The sequence below is a fragment of the Tachyglossus aculeatus genome, chromosome X1 (assembly GCF_015852505.1).
Source record: "Tachyglossus aculeatus isolate mTacAcu1 chromosome X1, mTacAcu1.pri, whole genome shotgun sequence".
NCBI classification, from domain to species: Eukaryota; Metazoa; Chordata; class Mammalia; order Monotremata; family Tachyglossidae; genus Tachyglossus; species Tachyglossus aculeatus.
In genome coordinates, this window is record NC_052101.1 from 121099908 (window position 1) to 121116289 (window position 16382).

Genomic DNA, 16382 nt, shown 5'->3' on the forward strand with positions numbered 1-16382 from the left:
AAATACAAAGCTCTTGGCAGTTGGGTTTTTTCCCCCTTAAATCATCCCGTCACGTGGACAGCTGTCCCTATGGCACCGTGTATCTGTCGCCTCCGTCGGATACCAGCTGGAGAAGGTTAGTGGCGTGAACCCCTCTGGGGGTTGGTCTCCGGCTTGGGGTTTGGCCCAGAGCGACAGATCGGGCAGGAGTTGCTTTATCAGAGGAATTGGCGGCCTTCACTGTCCTCTGCTTGGCCCCAAAAGCCGGTCTTTAGCCTTGAATTGGATATCTTGGTAGTCAGGCCTGGCCTCCGGGGTGAGCTTTCATTTATGAGTTGAACTCGAGAGTGGACCTGAGCGGTTAGTCATGCAGAGAACTGTTCTGTTGACCTCGCTATTACACCCAGGACAGCAGATTTGGGCCACTTCTGAGAAACGCGTCATCGTCTTCTCTGACGATGCTGGCTGTTTGAGATTTTACCCCAGGGGAGGGACCTGTGATTGGAGGGCATCCTCTCCCTCCACTTCCAACCTCAGAAGTATGTCCTGGGACGGATCGAGTCCATTTTATTTGTGGAGATTGATTTTTCAGCCCTTTATCGGCAACATTTATCTGGGCGCCTTCAGGTCCAATCTGGTTTTACACGCTATCCTGGAGGCTGGCGTTCATCCCGACCAGACCCAGAGACCCACAGGGATAAAGGGGAGGGGAGGGAGGGAGGGAGTCCTGTTCCCAGGCTCAGGCTCCGTTTTGGAAAAAGCAGCATAACCCACTATGCCTTTGTGGGGCTGTTTTTTAGAAAAATTGTCTTATGGCTCCCCCCCGCCCCCCCGAACAACAGCATTAAGCAGACCCCAAGAAGCAGCTTATTAAAATGCTAAATTCCCGTGGGTTATGAGTTGATGTGTTTCCTGCGTTTTTATTCGCTGGAGATGTTGTCCTGGGGTTGGTACTAGGGGAAGGGGCCTGTTGGGAACCACCCCCCTCCGCCTTTCTGGTTTCAAGAGCTAACAGCCTGTTTCACCTCCCGCCAGGACCAATTCTGATTCTGCCCTGCATCAGAGCACGATGACCCCCACGCAGCAAGAGTCCTTTGCAGGAGGGTCCCAGGATATGCAGCAAAAACGAGGTAAAAAGAGAGGAGGAGCAGAGGACTCATTGTCCAGATCCAAATAAGGGCACTTGCTTAGCCTGAGAGATAGAGATGGTCACCGTTCTAAATCTACCCGCTGGGTCCTTATTTAGCACCTAGTGTCCTGGGTTTTCTTTCCCGGCCAGTTGAAGGCTATGTGTTAGGAAGTGAATTTGCACTGGCAAAAAGGATTCAAAGCAAGAACCACGGTCTTCAGCGGTAAGAATTCGTCCTAGAGATAGGAACGTTCTTCCAGTGCTGTTTTTGCTGTGCTGTCCCATATTATTTACTCAGCAAAGGGCAAAGGTTGCAATAAAACATTTAAAAAACCCTCTATTATGGAAGCAAGACATTTTACATATTTTACAGCAATTAGTGTGGATTAAGAGCCTTGTGTGGTTTTTCTCCCTAATTCTTCTGACGTTTGTAGCAGCCACTGACCAGCGTTTGTAGCAGCCACTGACCAGCGGTTTTCCTATGCTAGTTTCCCAAGATCGAGTAGTTTCCTCCAAGCCCTCATCAGTTAAGCTTCTAGGCTGCCATTTCAACCGATTTCCCACTTAACTGTTTGGGCATTGAAGTCAGCCGAAAGGAGAAATGAAAACAATGGCTCCAGCTGCCTCTGATCTGGAAGCTTCAGAGCCAGCCTGCCTGGGAACAGGCAGTGGGAGGAGAACTTCCTCAGGGCAAAATAAATCCTAGATAGTGGCCCTTTTTAGAGGCTGCAGCTGAAGAGCAATAGTTGGGAAGAGATTTGATTGTGTGTGTGTGCCTGTACGTGGGCAGTCAGCACAACAAGCCCTTGAAAATGAAATGCCTAAATGTCAACGGTCAACAAACAGATCAACAGCCTAGGTTCAGTCAGTAGCGGTTCAGTCTCCGGAGAAGGTACCCGTTGTCAACGGTAAAGTGATCAGTGGGTTCGGCTCCCTCCACCGCGGGGGTGGGGGCCATACCGATTCAGAACAGCCTCTCCTAATAATAGTGGCTGTGTGTTAGGCGCTTACTATGTGCCAAGCACTAAGGTAGGTATAAGATGTTCAGATTGGATGCAGTTCCTATCCCTCAGTGGGGCTCAAGTTCCAAGCGGGAGGGAGAAGAAGCTGTACAGATGAGGAAACTGAGGCCTCGTGAAGTGACTTGCCCAAGGCCACAGAAGCAGGCCAAGTGGCGGAGCTGTGATTAGAACCCAGGTCCCTGGGTCCGTGCTTTTTCCAGTGGTCCATGCTGCTGCTCCTCCACTTGAGGGGGTGGGGCTCAGATGAGAGAGTCTTCCCCTGGGGTGCCAAGGCACTTCTATCACCTCATCCCGACTCCCAGAGCAGAAGAGGTTCTTCCGTGCAGTCAAGCACAGCTCAGTCTGGCTCTTAAGGATGAGTCCTGTGATCCAGACTGAAAAGAGGGGACCCACACGGAAGGAGGGCTGCAGGGCTCAGCCAAGAGTAGTGGTGAAAAGCAATCGTGTAACCATTCTAGCTCCAGAAAACCGTGAGAGACAGCAGTTTTGGGCGAGGGAAATGGAGAAACCTTTTTCAAAGCCCCCTGGCCCAGGTCCTACCTGCCCCCCCCCCCCTTTTTTTTTTTTTGACACCGAGGCACTTATTCTGTGCTAAGCAGTGTACTGAGCTCTGGGGCAGGTACAAGGTAATCAAGTCAGCCAAAGTCTCTGTCCCAAATGGAGTTCACAGTCTAAAGAGGAATGTGTCTACTAACTCTGTTGTCTGGTACTCTCCCAGGTGCTTAGTAATAATAATAGTTGTGGTATTTGTTAAGCACTTACTATGTGCCAGACATGTTACTAAGCACTAGGGTAGATAGAAGCAAATTAGGTTGAACACAGTCCCTGTCCCATGTAGGGCTCACAGTTTTAATCCCCATTTTACAGATGCGGTAACTGAGGCACAGAGAAGTGAAGTGACTTGCCCAAGATCCCACAGCAGACAAGTTGAGTCAGGATTAGAACCCAGGGCTTCTGACTCCCAGGCCCGGGCTCTTAAATGTATGAGGTCGCTTGTTTGTGCCCAATCCTGATGGTGGTGGCAGGTTGTAGTGGAGATCACAGATTGCGTTCTCCCCTTCCTGTAAGTGAGTGCTCACAACCTGCCCAGGGGTGAGTCTGTCGGCTCTGAAGAATGAAGCCAAAGATCATCTCAGTCACCAGACTCAGCCCATCCATCATTCTGGGGTTTGAGTGTTTGGCTGGAAGGCAGGACACCCACCCATACTCGAATCTCAGGCTCTTCATTTCTACTTTCAGGGCTTTCTCTCTGGCTTCTTTGGGTTTTTTTTCCTATCTTAAATCCATTTTTCCACCCTGTGCCCAGCTGAGAGACATGACTGTAGCGATGCCAATCACAATATTCCCCTAATCCTAATTAAGAACCATCTCTCCTTGCTAGTCCATGTTAAAGCACCCGGGCCTTTTTTTGGTGTGATATTTACCAGATTTTTGATCCTCTCAATTCTGTCTTTATTCCTCCTAGTCCTATTGTTAACAGTCCCAGGAATGGAAGAAACCACATCGGACACAGACAAAAATCTCTCGAAACAAGCATGGGACACGAAGAAGGTAAGTCTTTTTTAAGCGTTCTTAAGGGATTCTTCGGCTTCTTTGGGAATTTCTTCTTGAAGTGTGTTTGGAGATAGGGGAAACATCAGTTTTTCAGTAGCTGTCAAATTACCCCAACCCAGGACTTCATTCCTAATGATGATAATAATAATAAAATAATAATAATAATAATTATTATGGTACTTAAGTGCTTACTATGTGCCAAGCACTGTACTAAGCACTGGGGTAGATACCAGGTAAATCAGGTTGGACACACATGGGGCTCACAGACTTTAGTAGAAGGGAGTAGGATTTAATCTCCATTTTACAGATGAGGAAACTGAGGCCCAGAGAAGTGAAGAGATTTACCCACGGTCACACAGCAGACAAGTGGTGGAGGTGGGATTAGAACCCAGGTCCTCTGACTCCCAGGCCTGTGCTCTATCCAGTAGGCCCCGCTGCCTCTGGCCCTGAGGAAGCATTAGGGAATGGGGATATTTGATTGGGGAAAGGAGTTTATTGAAGAAGGTGTTGGCTTGACTCATCTTGCTGAATTCTCAGCTGTGCCCTTCACCCAAAGGAGCAAACCAGAAAGTGGATTCTGGAATTTGAATGGTTGGGCCTTCTCCAAGAGGATTGTTCCAAAATCTCCCAGTTGTCTTGGTCAGGAGCATTTTCCTGGCTTTGGGAGCAAAACTTTCCCCAGCCTTTCTTCTTTCTGCTTGGCCCTGCCAAAGCATCCCCCTGCTGTAGCGGCCGTTCTATCCTTCAGGTTCTCTGCTCATGTGACTTTGGCAGTGCCAGGTGGGACACTTTACAGTTCCACCAGTGGGGTTTACCAAGCACTCACTGCTGCAGCAGATGTAGCCAATCTAAATGGCCTTTTTTTTTTTGGTGGGGGTATGATTTTTTTGTGTGTGTTTGTGTGTTTGTTTTAAAGCCCAAGACGTAGAACTGATGCTGAATTATCAATTGCTAGTTTACGGGAAGATTTTGGCAGACCATTTGGGCAGGGAGCTTGCTCCTTCAGCAAAACCGGTCACAATCAAAACCAAGTTTGTAGTAATTTTACGAGGGCCTTTCCCGACCTTGAAGCTGGTTTCTGAGGCCTGGGCTGTCACTTGTCATCAGGCCTCCACCATACCTGCCCCCACACTCTTTGGAAGGACTCTGTGGTTTTGACTGAGGTGGCGGTGTCCCTAGTGGCTCTTAAATTTACAGAGCTCAGCCATGTGCCTTCATTTGGCTGATATGATCCTAGGTCGATTTGTTCTAGTCCCTGTTCTCCGTGCTCCACTGCTTGGCAAGTGGGTAGTGTCAGCATCCCAATCTTTCTGTACCATCTGCTGCCCAGTGGGCCCTCCAGAATGTGGACCGTAGAGACAGCAGGGTGGCTCTTTCTGGAGATTGCAGGCTCTCTGTCTGGGTGGGCAAGATGAACAGAGTTGTGGACAAGTCAGAGTTGGGCTTCCGGAAGGGAAGAGCTAGCAGGAGTGTGGATCTCTCCTCCCCCTCCCTGGGTTCAAGAAGCTGTGCCCTGCATCTCGGGTTGGGGAGGGACAGTGAAGGCGGGGACTTTGGGGGCTTCAGGACCAAACAGAGCCTTTTAGAATAATACTTACGGTACTTGTGAAATGCTTAGTATGTTCCAAGCACTGTTCATCAAGTTGGACACAGTCCCTTTCTCACACGGGGCTCACAGTCCAAGTAGGAGGGAGTAGGATTAAATCCCCACTTTACAGGTGAGGGAACTGAGGTCCAGAGAAGTGAAGGGATTTGGCCAAGGTCACACAGCAGACACGTGGCAGAACTGGGAGTAGAACCCAGGTCCTCCAACTCCAAGGCCCAGGCTCTTTCCTCTAGGTCATGCTGCTTCTCCAGTTTGGGACACTTGAAAGCAACACACCAGTCCAGGAATGTGATGGAGCTTGGGGGATGGGCAGGGGGCGGGGGGGCCATGGTGGGAGATGGGGAATGATGCCCGCCGGCAGACCCCAGCAACTGCCTTTTCGACCTGTTTATATTCTATTTCAGACAGGATCATCAAGGCCTAAGTCCTGTGAAGTCCCAGGAATCAAGTAAGTCCCAGATATCTGGCTCTGTGCCCCTCAGCCCCTGCACAGTCCTGCAGTGCATGGGTGGCAAGGGGATTCTGGAAGTCCAGGGAGGGGGCTATACCCCCTGTGCCCCCTCAACCCTGTTGACTGGCTGGATTGGTGGGAGTCCTTTTGCTTTGCCCTCACTTGAGAGTCTGACCGTGTAGAGGCCTGATTAGAAAGCAGAAGGCCCTGGTCAGCAATGTTGGTCTGCCTGGGTGAACGGCTGATGGCCCAGAGCTGAAAACCGCAGCTCCGGAGATGCAGAGCAGTGGCCCTCGCAGGCTCTCCCCCCTCCCACACACACTCGGGTGGGGTGGGGTGTCCTGTCACCGCCATGAGAAGGACAGCTTGGGTCATTAGAAGCTCGATTGCAACGTCAGTGAGAGCCAGAGCAAAAGGGGCCGTTGCCTGGTCCTAACCGGCAGTGTAAACATTAATAATGCAGTCATTTCAGAGGGAGGAGTGAGCCTTTTATCATTATTTAATAATAATATTATTATTATTGTGGTATTTGTTAAGCTATGTGTTAAGCACTATTCTGTGCACTGGGGTAGATAGAGGATAATCAGGTCGGACACAGCCCCTGGCCTGCATGGGCTCACAGCCCAAGTAGGAGGAGAAGAAGGAATCCCTGTTTTATGGATGAGGAAACTAGGGCCCAGAGAAGTGAAGCAACTTGCCTAAGGTCACACAGCAATTAAGTGGCAAAGCTGGGATTAGAACCCAGGTCCTCTGACTTCCAGGCCCGGGCTCTTTCCACTAGGCCACGTTGCTTCCTTACTTTTCAGGTAAGGTTTCAACTCTGCTGGGGTCCTCTTTAGCACTGCCGCCAGCTAGATGATATCAAATAGGATTGGCGGAATTTGACACTCGATACTTTTGTGGACTCACCCAGGGCCCGATCCAGATATCTAGCTCTCTCTCTCTCTCTCTGTCCCTCACTCGCATTGTATCTCTCTCTCTCTCTCTCTCTCCCTTGCCGGTTTCATCCTTCCCTTCCCCACAGCACCTGTATATATGTATATATGGTTGTACATATTTATTACTCTATTTATTTATTTATTTATTTTACTTGTACATTTCTATCCTATTTATTTTATTTTGTTGGTATGTTTGATTCTGTTCTCTGTCTCCCCCTTTTAGACTGTGAGCCCACTGTTGGGTAGGGACTGTCTCTATGTGTTGCCAATTTGTACTTCCCAAGCGCTTAGTACAGTGCTCTGCACATAGTAAGCACTCAATAAATACGATTGATTGACAGAAAGCCCATGTAGACGGAGCTGGAGACTGACAGTTTCTGTTTGTGTTTTGCCATCCTTCTCCCACTCCTTCTGCAGCATCTTTCCATCAGCTGACCAGGAGAACACTACAACCCTGATTCCCGCGGCTCATAACACAGGAGGCTCTCTGCCCGACCTGACAAACATCCATTTCCCCTCCCCTCTCCCAACACCCCTGGATCCCGAGGAGTCCACGTTCCCGGCCCTGAGCAGCTCCAACAGCACTGGTAATCTTGCCGCCAACTTGACCCACCTGGGCATCAGCACTGCCAATCAGGGTAAGAGGACCACCCCGGGGGCAGATGACTAGAGTGCGGGCAGGGTAGCATGCCAGGTTACAGGTGTGAAACGCCAGGGTCACTTGGTTAATGCTGTTGGGGGCGGGATTTGAGTCTGCGTACGAGAGCATTTGCAGGGCTTGCAGGGTCTTTGAGGATGAAGGGTGTTCTACAGATGTGGGGGATATTATGTAATATGCATCTGGATGTAGTCATTTAGACATTTTTCACTTATTTGGACCAAATTCAGACCATTAGGCAGGTGAATATATCATCCCCGGGAACCTGTTGAGAGGGGGCACTGGCCCAGAATTCTCACAAAGCTTTAAGAGTCCTCTGACGTTGGCCTCTCGGCCTGGAGCCCGTGGAATTTCTCCAGCCTTTTCTTAGTGGAGGGTCAGTCGAGGAGACAAGTCCCCGAAGGTGGATTGGGGGTTTCTTTTGTGACTGAGCCTGTGTGGGCTGCGGAGTGGCCGAGCCACGAGACTCTGTCTCCTTCCTTTGGGTTCCCTCAGATTTTCAGGCTTCCTCTCTTTCCCTCAAGATGCACTATGTGTGGCCCCCCCTACCCCCACCCCCAAGTGTGGCTTCGTACAGCCTTCCCCTGAGCCCAGCCGGCACGACCGGGTCTCAAAGCAGCCCTCTTCTTGCCTAGACCGATCAATGGTATTTATTGAGTGCTTACTGTGTGCAGAGCACTGTACTAAGTGCTTGGGAGAGGACAATAAAGCCCTGCCCACAAGGAGCTTCCAGGCAGTTAACCCATCAGAGGTATGTGTACTGAGCATTTACCATGTGCAGAACACAGTAGTAGTTGCTTGGGAGAGTTCAGTACCGTAGAGGCAGTAAAACAGGATCCCTGCCCTCGAGGAGGGGACAGTTTAGTGGATCTTCCAGAGTATGGTACCCTGTCCCTGGGGTTGGGGGTGGGGGTTGTCGATGCTGGGCTCCGAGGGCACAGGTTTGGCCTGCAGGCAGTAGCAGTGCCAGACTCAATGGCGCGGTGGCGTACTCCCTCCAGGAAGGGCTCCCCTAATGAGGCGAGCGGCGCTTCAATGGAAAAGAACACCCTGCACTTTCAGGCCAAGAGATGGGATCTGAACATTCCCGTGTAGGCCAGCCAGCTCCCTGTGGAGTTGCTGTGCGTGAGGTCTGGTAATCAGATGGGGGTTCAGCGCAGCTCTGATCCTCTTCTGCAGACACCTTCCATTTTCTGTTGGTCGTTTTATCGGCTAGAATCGTGCTGCAGCATCCAACAACACAAGTTCAGTGCCTCTGCCAGAGTGTCCTTGGCAGCTGTTTCAAAGCTCTCCCAAGGATAATGTACCTCGAAACCGGACTGAGTCTAAACAAATGAAGTAGAATATACACATATGAAAACAATAGACTTGAGAATGCTGTGCTGTACCTAGCAGGAGTACTCATACACTGAAGTGCTGCCCGCTTGTTAGCGTAAGAAGCATAAAATCCAGTAATGTTTGACATATGCTTGATTGTTTGTGAGTTTGCCAGGGAGAACAGGTCACTTGGCAAGGATTTTTACATTTTAAATCAAGCAAAAGCTGCTGGCCTCTAGCACACATTGTGATTGCCGTCCAGACAAGCCCACTCGGACCCCGGTCGAGAGCAAGAAGAAAGGGGCTTGGTGCCTCCTCTCTGGTGTCCGTCCCCCACTGGATGAAATCCATGGTTGGGCTCCTAATTAGAACAGTTAGGAACATGAACCTGCGGAACATGGGGCGGGGAGCATTTTCTCTGGCCGACAATGTTTCTGGTCATCCAACTCGAGCAAATGTTTGCGTGCAGCTGGGAGGAGTCAAGCCTCTCCCTCGGACTCCCCTTCCTGCCGTGATCGGAACTCCTCTTTGGGCTGGCCCCCGTCCCTCTCTCCACAGTGATCTGAGGTTGCTGATGTGAACTGGAGGTTGGAATGATTCCCCCTGAGACCCACGCTTTCTTTTCATTGCTGCAGACTGCAGCTCCGGGCTTTCCAAAGGTTTGCTGGTTCAATCTGCAGGCAGGCTCTCGGCTTCCATGCGTTTGGGAATGTGAGGAAGACTGGCCATCTTCAAATCCAAGCTTCCCTTCCCATCCCCTCAGACTCACTTGATTTCAATCAGTCGTGACCCTTTCTCCTCCCCAGCGGGGGTGGAGTCTTCTCCCGCTTGACCCGGAGGGGAGACAGAAGTGTAGCATTGTCGGCTGCCCCTGACCGAAAGGGAATCCCAAAGGCCGGTGGTGGTGATGGTGTTGTGCCGCCGCTGCTGCTACTACGGGCAAAATTGGGCTGGGGTGGGAAACGGGAGAAATGATGTGCTTATCTGTGGAAGAGAGAGCAGCTCACACCCTGGGGCTCTCCCTTCCCTTTCCACCCGGGGATTCGGTGCATAGGATGGCTTACTGAAATCTGCTCTCCAGTAAATGGGGCTCATTTCAAATGGGTCACCCTCAGCGCTGGGCCGCTCCCTTTCACATCTGTAGCACTCGTTTCTTCTTGTCACGGTGTCCCGCTCCCGAAAGAAGCAGCGTGGCTCAGTGGAAAGAGCACGGGCTTTGGAGACAGAGGTCATGGGTTCAAATCCCGGCTCCGCCAATTGTCAGCTGTGTGACTTTGAGAAAGTCACTTAACTTCTCTGTGCCTCAGTTACCTCATCCGTAAAAATGGGGATGAAGACTGTGAGCCCCACGTGGGACAACCTGATCACCTAGTAACCCCCCCAGCGCTTAGAGCAGTGCTTTGCACATAGTAAGCGCTTAATAAATGCCGCCATTATTGCTATTACTATTATTATTATTATTATTTGTTGAGCAAGCCCACTCTGGTGCAGGACGGGCGCATGATCCTTGATTCGGCGAAGGAGGTCCAGTCTGACTCATTTGCCTGGAAGGGAGGTGCCACCGGTTTCAGGATAAAAATCAATTAATCGATGGTATTTATTGGACATCCACTGTGTGAAGAGCACTGTACTAAGCGCCTGGGAAAGTACACTACAACAGCACTGGTAGACGCATTCCCTGCCCCCAACGAGCTTCCAGTCTAGGCGGGGAGACAGACATTAATATAAATAATTGTGGATTTGGACCTAAGTGTTGTGAGGCTGAAAGGTGGGGTGAATATCAAGTGTTTAAAAGGTACAGATCCAAATGAATAGATGACGCAGAAAGGAGAGGGAGTCGGGAAAATGAGGGCTTAATTGAAGAAGTCCTCATAGAGGAGATGTGACCTTAATAAGGCTTTGAAAGTGGGGAGAGTCATGGTTCATTCATTCAGTTGCATTTCTTCAGCACTTACCGTGTGCAAAGTACTGTACTAAGTGCTTGGGAAAGTACAATACAACTTGACAACTGTCCACATGTTTTGTTTTGTTGTCTGTCTCCCCCTTCTAGACTGAGCCCGTTGTTGGGTAGAGACCGTCTCTATATGTTGCCAACTTGTACTTCCCAAGAGCTTAGTACAGTGCTCTGCACACAGCGCTCAATAAATGTGATTGAATGAATGAATGAACAGTAAACAGTAACATTCCCTGCCCACAACGAGCTTACAGTCTAGAGTGGGGGAAGACAGACATCAATACAAAAAAATAAAATTACAGATATGTACATAAGTGCCGTGGGGCTGGGAGGGGGAAAGAGCAAAGGGAGCAAGTCAGGGGGACCCAGAAGGGAGTGGGAGATGAAGGAAAAGCGGGGCTTGGTCTGGGAAGGCCTCTTGGAGGAGATGTGCCTTCAATAAGGCTTTGAAGTGGGGGGGGGAGAGTAATTGTCTGTCAGATTTGAGGAGGGAGCTCATTCCAGGCTAGAGGCAGGAAGTGGGCTAGGGGTTGGCAGCGAGACAGGTGAGGTTGAGGCGCAGTGAGAGGGCTGGCACTAGAGGAGAGAAGTGTGCGGACTGGGTTGTGAAAGGAGAGAAGTGAGGTGAGGTGGGAGGGGGCAAGGTGATGGAGTGTTTTAAAGCCAATAGTGAGAAGTTTTTGTTTGAGACAGAGGTGGATGGGCAACCACTGGAGTTTTTTGAGGAAGGGAGTGACATGTCCTGAACTTTTTTGTACAAAAATGATCTGGGCAGCAGAGTGAAGTATGGACTGGAATGGAGAGAGACAGGAAGCCGGGAGGTCAGCAAGGAGTCTGATGCTGTAATCCAGGCAAGATAGGATGAGTGATTGTATTAATGTGGTAGCAGTTCGGATGGAGAGGAAAGGGCACATTTTAGCGATGTGAAGGTGGGACTGACAGGATTTGGTGACGGATTGAATATGTGGGTTGAATGAGAAAGAGGAGTCAAGGATAACACCAAGCTTACGGGCTTATGAGACAGGAAGGATGATGGTGCCGTCTACAGTGATGGGAAAGTCACCGGGAGGACAGGGTTTGGGTGGGAAGATAAGGAGCTCTGTTTTGGACGTGTTAAGTTTGAGGTGACGGGAGGACTTCCAAGTAGAGATGTCTGGAGGTCAGGAGGAGATGCGAGTCTGGAGAGAGAGAGTAAGAGATCAGAGCTGGAGATGTAGATCATCTGCATTAAAATGGTAGTTGAAGCCATGGGAGCGAATGAGTTCTCCAAGGGAGTGGGCGTAGATGGGAAAATAGAAGAGGACCCAGAACTGAACCGTGAGGGACCCCCACAGTTAGGAGGTGGGAAGCAGAGGAGGAGCCTGCGCAGGAGACTGAGAATGAATGGCCAGAGAGATAAGAGGAGAACCAGGAGAGGACAGAGTCAGTGAAGCCAAGGTTGGATATCGTTTCCAGGAGGTGGGGGTGGCCCACAGTGTCGAAGGCAGTTGAGAGGTCGAGGAGGATTAGGATGGATTAGAAGCCATTGGATTTGGCAAGAAGTAGATCATTGGTGACCTTTGAGAGGGAGGTTTCTGTGGAGTGAAGGGGACAGAAGCCAGATTGGAAGGGGTCAAGGAGAAAATGGGAGGAGAGGAATTTGAGACAGCGGGTGAAGACAACTCACTCAAGCAGTTTGGAGAGGAATCATAGGAGGGAGATGGGTCGATAACTGGAGGGAGCCGTGGGGTCAAGGGAGGGTTTTTTTTAGGATGGAGAGATAGGGGCATGTTTGCAGTCAGTGGGGAAGAATCCATTGAAGAGTGAACGGTTGAAAATGGCTGTTAGGGAGGGAAGAAGGGAGGGGGTTAGAGTTTTTATAAGGCGCAAAGGAATGAGGTCTGATGCATATATGGAGGGGGTGGCTTTTGAGAGGAGGCAGGAGATCTCCTCTAGAGATACTGCTGGGCAGGCTGGGAGAGATGAAGAGGGGGCCAGATGGGGGAGGGACTGAGGAGGGAGAGGGGCAATTTTGGGGAGGTCACACCTGATGGTGTCAATTTTCATAATAAAGTAGGTGGCCAGGTCACTGAGAGCAAGAGAGGGGAGAGGTGGGGGGACAAGGAGCCTGAGGAGGGAATTAAATTTCTTGAACTGGTGCGGGTGAAGGGCATGGGTGTCAGTAAGGGTAGCGAAATAGTTTTGCCGGGCAGAGTTAAATCATGCAAGGATAAACTTGAAGTGGACAGAGTTGGCTTGATATTTAGATTTCTGCCAAAAGCATTCTGCGCTTGAACCCAAGAGCAAAGGAGGCGGGCTGTGAGTTAGTGGTATGAGATCAACGAAGGGATAAGGGAGCGAGTGAGTTGAGCTTAGTAGCGAGGGTGGTGTTGAGAACATCCGTTTAATCATCAAGGGTGGGTAGTTTGGGTATGGAGGCTAAGTGGGGAAATGATGAGTTGAGAAAATTGGATGGGGTCCAGGGATCGGAGGTCTCTATGGGGGAAAAGTACAGATTTATGGGGAGGAGGTGTGTAGGAGAGGAGGCAAGTGAGGAGGTTGTGGTCAGATAGAGGGATTTCAGAGTTGGTGAGGGTAGAGATTGTGCGATGGTTAAAGACGATGAGATCGAGTGTGTGTCCAAGTTGGTGAGTGGGCGAGGTGGGGTGGAGCCAGGAGGTCAGCGGAGTTGAGTGATAGAAGGCGGGCAGTAGAAGGGTCATCAGGAACATTTTTGTGGATAGTGAAGTCCCCAGGGATCAAAGTGGGCATAGAGAAGGAGAGGAGGAATGTGAGAAAGGGGTCAAAATGGTTAAAGAAGTTAGAGGTGGGACCTGGGGGTTGGTAGATGACAGCTACTAGAATCCGGAGTGGCTGGTAGAGGTGGATGATATGGGCTTCAAAGGAAGGGAAAGAAAGGGATGGGGGGGTGGAATGGTGCGAAAGTGCCATTGGGGTGTGAGAAGGAAGCCAACACCTCCTCCTTTCCCAGTGAGTCTGGGGGAGTGGCAGAAGATGGAGGCCCCCTCTGGATAGAGCAACAGGGGAGACCGTGTCGTCTGGGGAGAGCCAGTTTTCAGTGATGGCGAGGAGGAGGAGAGATTGGGATAGGAACAGATCAAGGATGATGGGGAGTTTCCCCATGATGGCATGGGGATTCCACAAGCCACACTTGGCAGCACCCGTGGACGGGGTAGTGGGGGAAGGGTGGAGAAGGTTTGGATGTGAGTTGATGGGGGCCAGTGCAGGGGGAGAGGGACAAGGGGTGGCGCTGGGACAGGAGGACAGTGATGGGGTGGGGAGGAGGGGTGGGGGTGGCGCAAGGGGAGGGGAGGGGTTGGGTGACGGGGTGGGGGAAGAGAGGACTGGGGTGGGTAGATGGGAGGTGAGGGGGGATTGAAGGGTCATGGTGAGGTTGGTGAGGTAAATGAGAGCAATTACAACTTAATAAATGACAGCTCTGGTGATACCCAGAGGAGATGGTTGAATGTCCTTGGGCCATTGATTATGGAAAGGCCAGTGACTAGGGGAGCCCTGAGGTGGTAGTTGAATTGTCCCTGGGGTGTGGAGAGTGAAGAGTCCTGTGTTCAGGGCATTCCTGAGAAGATTGAACTGTCCTAGAGGGCTTGAGAGAGAAGAATTCAGTGTCCAGGGAAATCCTGAGGAGATGATTGGCGTATGTGGAGGGGGGAAGAAGTTCCAAGCCAGAGGGAGGACACAGGAAAGGTGTCGGCAGCGAGATAGCCAAGATTGGGGCACAGGGAGCAAGCTGGCACTAGAGTGAAGTGTGCAGGCTGGGCTGTATTAGATCAGTGAGGTAAGGTAGGAGAGGGCAAGCTGATTGAGTACCCTAAAGCCGATGGTAAGGAGTCTCTGTTTGGCACATAAGTAGATGGGCAATCACTGGAGGTTCTTGAGAGGAGTTGGGAGATCGATTAATCAAGAGTGAGGAGTCTAAAGCTGGGGTGGTAGTGGCACTACAGCAAGAGACAGCTGTGACGAGAGAGGCCTCGACACACGGCCTGCCTTTCGGTTGAAGGAGGGGAAGGCTTTCTCGATCCTATGTCTTGGGTTGTGAAATTCCCTTCCCTTGGGACTCTGATAGAGCCCAGACACAACACTGAGGAGGAGAGCCCAGACACACATTGTATCGGTCTGACTTGCCTTGGACGGACACCATCCTGTTGACTCAAGCCCAAAAGCGCCCTGTAATTACGGCAATAGAGAAGAATTTTCACCATCCGTTTCAGCTTGTCAACATTGCTGGGCCCTCACAGGGCAGCGGGCCCCCTTTACAAGGTGTCTTTGGGTGGGGGTAGGCACAAAACACAGCAGTGGCGATCCCAACTCTCCAGGAGCTGATATTCGGATACACTTGGTAGACAAATGTTTAAAAAAACACACACAAAAAACCCAAAAAAAAACCCCATTCCCAGGGCTTGTCAACATGGTTCCTTCCTCTTGCTCTGCATTAATCGAGCAAATCCTTTTGAGCAGAAAACGGAATTGACCCGCCGTTGTTAGAAACTGGGCCACAGCAGCTTTCCTGGGGCAGCTGAATTTGGGTTGGTAAACTGTTGGGCTGGTACCTTCTTGGACCCTGGGGTTGCTCCTAGTCAGCACCCTAGAGGGATTCGTGGGGCTGGAGGGGCAAGTGGGTGGTTGTTCTGTTCACACAACATTGGGTTGATAGCAAATCGTGAGCAGCTCCCAGGGAGGACCGGTTGCCAGTCCTGCATTCCTGTGAGCCGCCCTTCTGCCTCTCTAATTGCAGGGATGACAACAACTCAAGGGTCCTCACCACAGCATCGCCAGCCCGCCGTCAGTCCCCTGTCCTTGAATGCGGAGGCGAGACGCCAACAGACCCAGCAGATGTCTCCCACGCTGTCACCTCTGTCGCCAATTACTCAGGTGCGGGGTAGCCCGGGACTCTGGAGGGAGCGCCTGGATGGGGGTAGGGAGGCGATGATGGAGACCCAAACCACTTCAGTCAATCCATCAGTCAGTCTGTGGTACTCACTGAGCAGCGACTGTGCGCCACACAGTGTACTAAGCACTCGGGAGAGGACAGTCCAGACCGTGAGCCCACAAGAAGCTCACAGACTAGAGGGCGAGAGAAACATTAAAATCCATTATAGATAAGTTCAGAGAGCTTTAGGTTGTTGTTCTCTTGTACTGGTAGGCTCTGAGCCGGTTCGGCTATGTCTTGGTTTTTTTTGTTGTTGTTGTTATTGTTTTTTTCTCTTTTTTTATGGTGTTTGTTAAGCCCCTCCTATGTGTCTAACGCTCTCCTGAGCGTTGGGGTAGATACAAGTTAATCAGGCCAGACCCAGTCCCTGTCCCACCTGGGGCTCACAGTCTAAGTAGAAGGGAGAACAGGTATTGAATCCCCATTTTTAAAGTTGAGGAAACTGAGGCCCAGAGAAGTGAAATGCCTTGCAGCAAAGTGGCAGAGCTGGGATTAGAACCCAGGTCCTTCTGACTCACTGGCCCGGGCTCTCTCCACTAGGCCACACTGCCTCTTATGTTAGCGGCAATGGGGGATGGAACGAGTTTCCCCCTCCCTAGGGCAGGGCCTGTGTCCCCTGCCCTCTCTCACCCTGAGCACTGGGGCACAGGGTGGCTGAGGACATGAGCTGTGGGAACTCCGTCACCTCCCAAAGCCCAGGCTTCAGGGCTCCCAAGCTGAAGACCCTGGATCTATGGAGCCTTCTTTATAGTGGGGGCTCTGCCATGTCCAGAACCATGGGACGGATGTCCCGGCAGCCCTGATAATTTTTCTGCTTCACCATGAA

The 16382-nt window shown here is 51.0% G+C and overlaps 1 protein-coding gene across 8 annotated transcripts in view; it reads left to right on the top strand.

The window, feature by feature from the left end:
• Positions 1-16382, top strand: part of CRTC1 (CREB regulated transcription coactivator 1) — a 102339-nt gene that overhangs the window by 53081 nt on the left and 32876 nt on the right. For all 8 annotated transcript variants that reach the window (XR_005457331.1, XR_005457330.1, XM_038771972.1 and 5 more), the window contains 6 exons: positions 54-115; positions 1015-1109; positions 3596-3681; positions 5695-5738; positions 7097-7317; positions 15362-15498. Coding sequence is in view for 6 of the 8 variants with exons in the window: in XM_038771972.1 (XP_038627900.1) it covers positions 54-115; positions 1015-1109; positions 3596-3681; positions 5695-5738; positions 7097-7317; positions 15362-15498 (645 nt within the window). In the remaining 2 variants the exon portion in view is untranslated. The remainder of the gene's footprint in view (positions 1-53; positions 116-1014; positions 1110-3595; positions 3682-5694; positions 5739-7096; positions 7318-15361; positions 15499-16382) is intronic.